Genomic DNA, 10,720 nt, shown 5'->3' with positions numbered 1-10,720 from the left:
TTTTTTTTTTTTTTTTTTTTTTGGAGAACTCAGTCTGGTCAGGAATCTCTTCTATTGTAAGCCTCTTATATTTCAGTTAAAAAAGGAGTTGGGTTTGTGGTCCTCTGAAATGCTTAATATGTGTATATATGCATGCTCGAACATGTGAATAAATTGCGTGGTTGATATGTGTTTCACTTTAGCATACCAGTGTTTAGTGCTTTATTTTATGCTTATGTGTTCACGTTTTCCAATGGGGTGGGGGTCACTGGAGTATTTTTTAATATGTTTAGCACGGAAAACACACATGGAAGATCTCTGAAACGTTTTGAAAATTTTAAGTCGACCTTGATTGATTGTATTTGGAGGACACGGATTTATTTTGGTTTGCTAGCGTTATTTGGAGTACAGCAGTTTTTCTAGCTTTTTATGCAAATCTGTTGTTATATACTCCGGCACACCAATGATAATAGGTACGAAGGAGAATTTGTTGTCTTGATACAGGGTGGGGCAGAGAGGATGGACGTTTTTTGAAAACTTCACAAAACCACTAATTTTAGATGCAAACAAATTTTATTGACATCAATGTGTTTGTACTCAAGTGTGGAAAACTACATCCCTCATGTGGTGTCCATTTTCATTGATGCATTTCTGAAGACGTTCTTTGGAAGTTGGTCTCCACTCTCTCCAGCATTGCTCTGTCGATTTGGGCGACTTCCACGCGAATAGCTTCCTTCAAATCGTCCAGTGTGCGGGACATGCGCATACACACGTGCTTTGAGGTTTCCCCACAAGAAATGATCACACATGGACAAATCAGAGGACCGAGGAGGCCAAGGAATGTCAGCAAATCTGGAAATGAGGCGGTAACCGAAGAGAAGGCGAAGAACGTCCATTGATGCTCTGACTGTGTGGGCCGTCACCCCATCCTGCTGAAACCACACACGTCGAATAGGCATACGTGAAGTAGTTTATCATCTCGATGTAACGCTCCGAGTTCACAGTAACAGCATTTCCATTATCGTCTTCAGAAAAGTAAGGACCAATGACAGCAGCTTTTCCAACAGGACACCGGACCGTCACTTTGGGCTGCGCAGTGGTCTTTCGTGCAGTTCTCTCGGATTTTCCAGAGCCCAATAGCGACGGTTCTATTGATTCACCTGCCATAGAGATGAAAATGAGCTTTATCACTCATTAACAAATTAGGTTGTCACTTGCCTCAAAAACTACTTCCATCTGATGTGCGAAGTTAAGCCGCTGTGCATAGTCCCAGGATTTCAACTGTTGCCGAATGACCAATTTGTACGGGTGAAAGTGCAGGTCTTCATGTAAAATACGCCTTACCGATCGATTACCGATGCCAAGTTTAGTAGAATGCCTCCAAGCAGAGCGATTCGGACTCCGTATCAAAGCTTATCTGACGCGTTCCACATTTTCCGAGGTCCGTACCGTTCGTGGTGCCCCCACCGGTCTCCTATTCATTAGTGTACCTCGTGTTCGAAGTGCATTCAACCAACGAAAGATTGTGTTACGGGTGGGAACAGCCTGATTTCGGTGAATGTTGAAGTGGCGCCGAAACTCACGTTGAACTGTTGTGACAGACGCGTCATTCTTCACGTAACTGTCGTAGGCAAACACGTGATGCTTTATCGTCCACAGCGCTACGGCATCACCTGAAAAAAATGCTAAGACACCACGGACTGAATGGTATCTGTTGAACATATGTCCCTCCGCCTGAGGCTGAGTAATAGCCATTTCAAAAACGTCTTTCCTCTCTGCCCCACCCTGTATAACTTGCATAAGTGTATACGGAAGAATTACCTAGACTATAATTGTAGTGGTTTTATCAAGTAAATGTAGAAAAGGGTTTCACCCCCAAGAACATTCATACTGACATATTTGCTACATTAAGGGAGGACGCTCCAACTTTAACAATAGTGCAAAAGTGGAAGATGAATTTAGGAGAACGGAGAGTTTGAAAATCACCTAAGGTCTAGACGTCCTGTAACAGCCGTCATTGAGGAAAACATTAATCATGTTCACCACATGATGATGGATAGCAGGCGATTGACTATAAATCTAATAGCCAATGCTATTAGCATATCCCGTGAGAGAGTTGAGAATTTTCTGCTCAATGAACCTGGCATGACGAGCGTTTCTGCTCAATGGATGCCACGTCTTCTGACACCTGATCAAATGCGAACCAGGCTGATCACATCACGGGAACCTCTAACGTTGTTTTAAAAAGATCCAGCTGGTTTCCTAACCTTTCATCACTTTGATCCAGAAACAAAGGGGCAATCCATGCAGTTGAAATACCCGTCCTCACCTGCTCCAAAGAAAGCCAAGGTAGTTTCATCTGCCGGAAAGGTGATGGCCTCACTTTTGGGGATAGGTGTTTATTGACTATTTTCAAAAGGGCTACACCATCAATGGAGAGTACTATGCCAACTTGCTGCGGCAGTTACGAAAGGCTATCAAGACCAAACGCCCGGGAAAACTGGAGAAAGGGGTATTGTTTCTTCAGGACAATACTCCGGCACAGAAGTCCTTAGTCTCAATGGCTATTGCGTGTGAGTGTAACTTTGAACTGGCTTGATTACCCTCCCTATACTCCCGCTTTGGCCCCATATGACTATCAGTTGTCCTACGAACAAGTATCGCAGTGATGATGGCTTTTCTGACCAACACGATGAAAGTTTCTTCGCCAATGGGATCCAAACACTGAGACATGGATGGAAGAAGTGTGTGGACGGAAAGGTGGGAGGTTCTATGTTAAAAAATAAATCTCATTTGGTGACATTCTACAATAGTGTCTTGGTAAGCCTGTGAACGTTTCAGCTGACCCACATATATATGAATGTGTGCATGTATATATGTATATATATATATATATATATATATATATATATATATATATATATATATATATACACGCATATATATATATGTATATATGTGTGTGTGTGTGTGTATGTATAGTCAGTAGCGCCGCCTGGCTGGAGCTTGGCTGCTCTGCATTGACAAGGGGCAACACCCTGAAACTAGTCTAGTCTGCAGATGCCAAACCAGCAAGGGGAAGCTGCTGACCTCCCCTGTTCGAAGGTTATAAAGGACACAGGTTTCGTGTGTCACATAGCTAGCTAGAGGCGATGGCTTCTTGGAGCTAATTCACGGCAGCTTTCGTCCTAATTTTGGGACTGCCATGTTGGCTTGGCGATAACTATTAATTTCCAGTACCGCTACCGTAGTCTCCTTTAGAGAGACTTAGAAATATTAATAACTCTATATATATATATATATATATATATATATATATATGTATGTATGCGTGTATGTATATATATATATATATATATATATATATATATATATATATATATATATAGTTCAAAATTTACTTGCAGGGATGACATATATATCGATATATCGTCGGCTCCAGCTCGTATCCGAACATTGGGTTCGTCAGTCTCCATCCAGTCTCCTCGGCAAATGTTTGTGCCGAATGTGACTTTGGAGTCCAAGTCGGTGATGAAAAAGTCGCGGACAGAATTCTCACAGGATAGTCGGTGCGGATCGAAGATGTTGAAGACGCTCCTTTCTTCTCCTGCGTTTTACCTCCTCATTTTATTGTCTGTTCTGCTCGAAGGAGTTGGCTCCATTGCTGATAGCAGTCGTCCAGGCTGTCCTATCCATAGTAATCTGTTCCCATGCGGATGGCTGGATGTTAGTTTGAGCCAGGGTCCGTTTGAGCTGGTCTTTAAAGCGTAATTTCGGGCCTCCTCTGGGTCTTGTTCCGATTACAAGTTCTCCATAAAGCATGATCCTCGGGAAATGAGAAGGCTCCATACGCTGGGCGTGACCTGCCCAGCGGAGACGATGGCGAAGAATTATGGCGTCGACGCTTAGTAGTGAGGCGCGGCGAAGAACCTCGTTGTTCGTAATATGATCTTCCCATCGAATATCGAGGATTTGTCTTAGCTTGGATTGCTGGAAGCACTCAAGGCGCTTGAAGTCACGGCGGTACAGCGTCCAAGTCTCACAAGCGTAAAGAAGAGTTGACAGGACAATAGCACGGAAGACCATGATCTTTGTCCGGATGGTCAGCGAGTGATTGAAGAATACACGTTGGCTGGGTCTACCCAAGGCAGAGTGGGCCACCACCCTGATCCGGTTCCCCAAGTCCTTTTCACACATGGGTGTCTTCGGAAGAATACTCCCAAGGTATGAAAACTGTTCAACTTCTTCTAGAGGTTGGCCGTTGATGCTAATGTTCGTAGGTGGACTGTTCTGGCCTGGTACAGGTTAGATCTGGGTCTTGGTCTTTAATGTGTTTACCTGCATCCCGAAGCGTTCATAAGCCGTGTTGTAAAGATCGGCCGTCTTTTGTAGGCCATCTACAGTCCGGCTCCGCGTGGCATTGTCGTCGGCATACTGCATCTCACGGACTGAGATGGCAGAGGTCCTCGTCTTTGCGTGGAGACGTACGAGAGTCCGCCACCCAAGCGATAGCGCATGCTGATGGAAGGCCATGTGCAAAGAGAAACAGATTGGTGCCAGGACGCATGCTTGCTTAAAAACCCCAGTGACTGGGAACGGGTATGTGAGGGCATTTTGATGGCATATTCTACCTACCATGCCGCCGTGAAGGGAGCGGACCAGGGCAATGAAGTCCTCCGGACATCCAAACCGAGCAAGGACGGCTCACATTGCAGGACGGGGAGCCTTGTCAAAGGCTTTCTTTAGATCCTAGATGCAGGCTGTTGTTGTTCTTGACACTTCTCCTGGAGTTGGCGGGCACAAAAGATCATATCATATTGAGATAGTCGAAAACCACACTGCTACTCATGGAGGACGTCTTCTGCCAGGATGATGAGGCGATTGATTAGGATACGGGCAAAGCTCTTGCTTGCAATACTCAGGAGTGAGATGCCCCGATGGTTGTTACAATTCTCTTGGTTTCCCTTCTCGTAGATGGTGATGATAGTTACATAGCGGAAGTCGTTCGGGGGGGGGAGTCTTGCTTTCCTACATCTTGAGGATAAAGAGCATCAAATGATTTCTTAGCTCAAGACCTCCGTGTGTGAAAAACTCAAACAAGATATTGTCTGGTCCTGGAGCTTTGCTCGGCTTCATGCGCTCGAATGCCTTGTTGAATTCATGGGGCGATGGCGGCAGGGACATCCAATGGTGGATGGGGAACTGTTGGTTGTTTTGGAAGAGATCGTCTGGAGTGTGTGAGTGGTCGTTAAGTAGGCTCTCGAAATGGGACTTCCTGTGATCGAGGATTCCCTGGGTGTCGATTATCGTACAGCCAGCTGCGTTCTTCAGGCCACCTATTGATGACCTTGTGGGACCGAAGATCTCCTTGGTTGCGGCATAAAAGCGGCGCAATTCTCGTTGGTCCACATAGTTTTGCACCTCCTATGCTTTTTTTCTGCCACCAGCTGTTCTGAACTTCTCTTATTCCTCGCTGGCATTCCGCTGATGTTTACTGAAGTTTTCGTTTGTTCTCTGCAGCGGCATGGTTCTCGAAGGTAAGGTGTGTCCGGAGTTTAGCTTCGATGAGACGAGAGAGGTTTAATCATTCTCGTCAAACCAGTCTTGGTTCTTCTTCCGGGCAAAGCTGATCGGCTCCTCAGCGGCAGCGGTAATGATTTCACGAAAGCTGGTCCAACGATCCTCAATGGAGGTTGGCTCTGGGAGATCCATCAGTTGTTTCTCAATGGATTCCCTGAAGTCTTGGGATGCCTGTGAGTTCCGTAGTTTGGCGCAGTCGAAGCGTCAGCAAAGTATGTTTGCTGAGACCCACTTTGGTGAGCAGCGGGTCTTGATGTCAAGACGAGAAATAAGAAGGCGGTCATCCGTCCAACAGCCATCTGCACCAGGCATGGAGCGGGTGATGCGTACATCTCGTCTGTCCTTGGATCTTGTTAGAACGTAGTCGAGTATGTGCCAGTGTTTAAACCGTGGGTGTTTCCAGGTCGTCTTTTGTCGGGTAGGGAGATGAAATAGGGAGTCGGTGATGATGAGTTCGGGCTCGGCGCAAAGGCCTAGGAGCAGCTGGCCATTGGCATTGCATTTCCCAATGCCGTGATGACCAAGAATGCCGTTCCACAGGCAATGGTTACTGCTGACTCTGCCGTTAAAATCCTCCAACACAAGTTTGTCATGTGCGGGGATTGTCTGAATGGTGCGGTCCAACAGGTTGTAGAACGAAGTCTTGACGTCGTCTTCAGATGTGAGGGTATGGACATACACAGAGATCAGCGTAAGGTATCTGTCCCGAATGAGCGGGATCCGAACAGTCATCAGGTGGAAGTGACAAAACAGCGTAGTCGGCATATTTTGCTTTATGAGTTCAATAAAGGCAGCAACGCAACGGCAAGTCCGAGGAATATTAATGCAGTATATGGGGATTGGACAATAATCATAAGCCAGTGTCAACGGTAGTTCCAGAAATTCTGAGCCTAGAAGATGAGCCACGTCCTGAAAGATCTGTCGAGCTCAACGAAGACATCCTAAAAGTCCTGGTGGAACAAAATCCCATGGTAATTGTTGAGGAACTAGCTTGGAATTGGTCATTCCACCAATCATTCAAGCCAGCGCTATAAGAAAAACGACCATCTTTGGTGGAAGACGAAAGGTGTTCTTCCACCAAGATAATGCTCGGCCACTTACAGCAGGGATGACATTCCAAAGGCTGGAGCAGTTTGAATGGGAAATGATGCCCCACCAACCATACTCGCCGGATATTACCCCATCTGATTATCCTTTATTCTGCAATCTTCAAAATCATTTGGACGGAATAAATATGAATTCTGTAGACGAGCTCAGAACAATACTGGAGGAATACTTTTTGTCACGGACAAGTGAATTTAGGAATAAGAGCCTTGCAAGTCTACCGGATGTATGTATATGCATATATATATGTATCTGTCTATCTATATCTATCTTTCTTTCTATCTATTTATCTATCTGTCTTCCTCTATCGTTCTATCTATACCTCTGTCCTGGCCTCTACTTCACTGTTATACCCTTCTGTCCCTCCCTCCTTGTTCCACTTCCTCCCTCCACCATCCTCTCTATCTATTTATCTATCTGTCTTCCCCTATCTTTCTATCTATCCCTCTGTCCTGGCCTTTATTTCACTGCTATACCCTTCTGTCCCTTCCTCCTTGTTCCACTTCCTCCCTCCACCATCCTCTCTGCTCTCGTGTGACCTGTGGTCAACTTTCTTTTCACTCCAGCCGCTGTGAAGGCAAGACGAACTACTAGCGTTCTACCTCAGATTTGCGTTTGGCCGTACGGCTTTTGAATGTTGTTTTCACTGTCCAATTTTTCCTGTCTTGGTTTGTGTTTGCCACCTTGGAATCCTCTGTGTAGTGGGTTGATCCACTACTCAGGAAGAGACTATTCTAGAGTACGTTCTGTCTTATCTTCGAAACGTCTAGATAGAATAGAGACAGCTGATGAAGTGATATTCCAAGTGGCTTTCCGTTTTCCTATGTGTTCGTTCCGTTGTCTGTAGTTTATTGTTCTAACGTCCTGTACCCTGATATGCATATATATACACATGTAGATGTAAGTATGTACATATATGTGTGTATACATGTATATATATTCTTTGTATTATATATATATATATATATGTGTGTGTGTGTGTGTGTGTGTGTGTGTGTGTGTGTGTGTGTGTGTATACATATATATATATCTTGCATGTATGTATGTATGCATGTAAATACGTATATATGTATGCACACACGCACGCACGCGCGCGCGCAAAGAGCATTGCAGAAAATGAAGGAGAGTATATTTTAGTATTCTATATTTTTGAGGTTAGGAACTATCTACATTATTTACAATGGACAGATAGGTGCCCTCACCTTATTTGTTGTTACCACAGCGTTTCGTCTGATGTACACACCAGCCTTCATCAGGTGTTCTGGTGGAATTTCAAACCTAACCCTTTATTTGACTAATGAGGTACTCTGTTCTCATTCCTAAGGTATTCTTTTTTGCTGATGTTATTTTTTGTTGATATAGCGTAGTGGATAAGGAAGCGGGCTACTAACCCTGAGATTCTGAGTTCACTCCCAAGCAGGGACTTGGGGAATGATATCAACAAAAAATAACATCACCATAAAAGAATACCTTAGGAATGAGAGCAGTGTACCCCGTTAGTCAAATAAAGAGTTGGGTTCGAAATTCCACCAGAATATTTGATGAAGGCTGGAGAGTATATCAGACGAAACATTGATAACAACAAACAAGGTGACGACACCTATCCGTCCATTGTAAACAAAGTATATTTTAACTTGAAAAAGAACTTTGTTTATCATAATTTAGAAAAATAAAAGAAGTATTAAAAAAACCGCATTATTTATGGGATGGCTCAATATACATATATATATATATATATATATATATATATATATATATATATATATAAATTATGTATGTATGTATGTACATATATATATATATTATGCATGTGTATATATATACGCACACACAGACACACACAGAGACAACACACACACATACGCACATACACACACATATATATACATGATCATCATCATCATTTAATGTCTATTTTCCATGCTGGCATGCATCGGACAATTTGACAAGCTAGCAAGCCGGGGAGCTGTGCCAGGTTCGAAATGTCTGTTTTGGTATGGTTTCTGCAGCTGGGTGCCCTTCCTAATGCCAACTACCTTAAGGAATATAGTGGTCAATTTTTATGAGTGCTTTAAATGTAACACTAGCACAGGTACATTTTACACAAACACACACACATACATACACATACGCACACATATATATATATATATATATATATATATATATATATATACATATATATATATATATATATATATATATATATATATATATATAGCATCCTCCACTCCGCCCTTAGCACCTCCATCCACTACAAACACACAGACTCACACTCCTATCTCAACTTCTCCTCCTCCCACCCTAGACACACAAAACTTTCCATCCCCTATTCCCAATTCCTCCGTCTACGCAGACTTTGTAGCGACAGCCATGACTTTGAGACTCAGTCTCAACTCATGGCTCACCACTTTAGCCTGCGTGGATATCCACCCACCACCATCCACACCGCCCTTGCCAGAGCACGTTCTGTGGACCGTGCATCTGCTCTCTCCCCCCGAACCCGCCCTGCCGTTTCCCGCCTCCCTTTTCCCCTCACCTACCATCCCACCACCCTACCCCTCCAACGCTCCATTCTCCGAGCTTTTCGGCGCCTCCAGTCCGACCCCTCCACCTCCCACATCTTCCCTAATCGACCCCTCCCCTCCTTCAAACGAGCCCACAACCTACGGGACCTCTTGGTCCACAGCTTCTTCCCCAACCCAACCTCCCAACCTGGCTCGTTCCCCTGCTCCCGCCCACGCTTCCGCACTTGCCCTTACCTCTCCAACACCACCCTCCTCACCAGCCCCCATCACCGACCCTATCGCATCACCGACTCCTTCACCTGCACGTCTACCAACATCATATATTGCCTCTCCTGCTCTCTCTGCCAATCCCTGTACATCGGACAAACGGGGCGGCGCCTGGCCGACCGATTCGCGGAACACCTCCGAGATATCAACGTCGGCAATGACACCCCGGTGTCACGCCACTTCCGTTCTGCCGGCCACTCCTTGCGGCAACACCTGTCTGTGTTTGGATTGTCCATGCACAGGGGCCATCCGGACTCCCGTTTGCGCCGTGAACAGGGATTAATCTTCTATCTTCGCTCCTTTGCGCCACATGGGCTCAACTCCCCTCCACTCTTCATCTAACCCCCTCCTCCTGTCTCTCTCCCCCACCCTCCCTCCTACCACCCATCTCTCCCCTCCCCCATCTCCTGCTCCGACTCCTACTTCTTTGTACGTCTCTTCACCTCTCTTCATACTTCTCTCCACTCCCATTTCTCTTCACCCCTACTCTTTCTCTCCTCTCTCTTACTCTCTCTCACTCTCTTCTCTCGTACTCCCCCCTCTCTCACTCTTACTCTCCTACTCTTTCACTCCTCTTTCTCTCCTCTCTCTTACTCTCTCTCACTCTCTTCTTTCGTACTCCCCCCTCTCTCACTCTTACTCTCTACACTCTTACTCTCCTACTCTCTACACTCTTACTCTCTTACTCTCTCACCCTTACTCTCTCACTCTCTTCCCCTCTCTCTCACTCTCTTTCTCTTCCTTTCTTCTTCCCCCCCATACCCCTCTTCCCTCTCTCTCACTCTCTTTCTCTTCCTCTCTTTCTCTTCCTCTCTTTCTCTTCCTCTCTTTCTCTTCCTCTCTTTCTCCCCCCATACCCACCTTCCCCTCTTTCTCCCCCCATACCCACCTTCCCCCTCTCTCAATCCCCCTTCCCTCTCTTATACCCACCCTCTCTCCTCTCTCCCTCTCCTCTCTTCCTCTCCCCTCCCATACCCATCTTCCCCCTCTCTTACATCCACCTTCCCCTTCTCCCTCCTCGTCAACACCCCCTCATAAGCTCATCCCACCACACCCCAACACACTCCTACTCTACCTTCCCACTCCACCCCATCCAATTCCTTACACCCACCACCCACCCCTACCCACATACCCCACCCTACCCACATACCCCTACCTCTACCCCACACTCCACCCATGCCTTCCCCACCTCCCAACACCCTCACATCACACCACACCAATACCCTTGCATCACACCACGCACACCACACCAATACCCTCGC

At 45.6% G+C, this 10,720-nt stretch overlaps 2 protein-coding genes across 2 annotated transcripts; both read right to left on the bottom strand.

Annotated features, from left to right (window-relative positions):
- Positions 1 to 3,606: 3,606 nt before the first annotated feature.
- On the bottom strand, positions 3,607 to 4,065 carry LOC149131640 (uncharacterized). The gene has a single exon (XM_089338661.1). The coding sequence runs from the start codon at positions 4,063 to 4,065 to the stop codon at positions 3,607 to 3,609; it is 459 nt and encodes a 152-aa protein (XP_089194787.1).
- A 1,698-nt stretch (positions 4,066 to 5,763) lies between these two features.
- On the bottom strand, positions 5,764 to 6,324 carry LOC149131639 (protein CFDP2-like). Its single transcript, XM_089338660.1, has one exon. The coding sequence runs from the start codon at positions 6,322 to 6,324 to the stop codon at positions 5,764 to 5,766; it is 561 nt and encodes a 186-aa protein (XP_089194786.1).
- Between the last annotated feature and the right edge of the window lie 4,396 nt (positions 6,325 to 10,720).

Source organism: Octopus bimaculoides, chromosome 20 (genome assembly GCF_046866305.1).
Source record: "Octopus bimaculoides isolate indiv1 chromosome 20, ASM4686630v1, whole genome shotgun sequence".
Taxonomy (NCBI): domain Eukaryota; kingdom Metazoa; phylum Mollusca; class Cephalopoda; order Octopoda; family Octopodidae; genus Octopus; species Octopus bimaculoides.
This window is presented reverse-complemented; position numbering and strand designations above follow the sequence as displayed.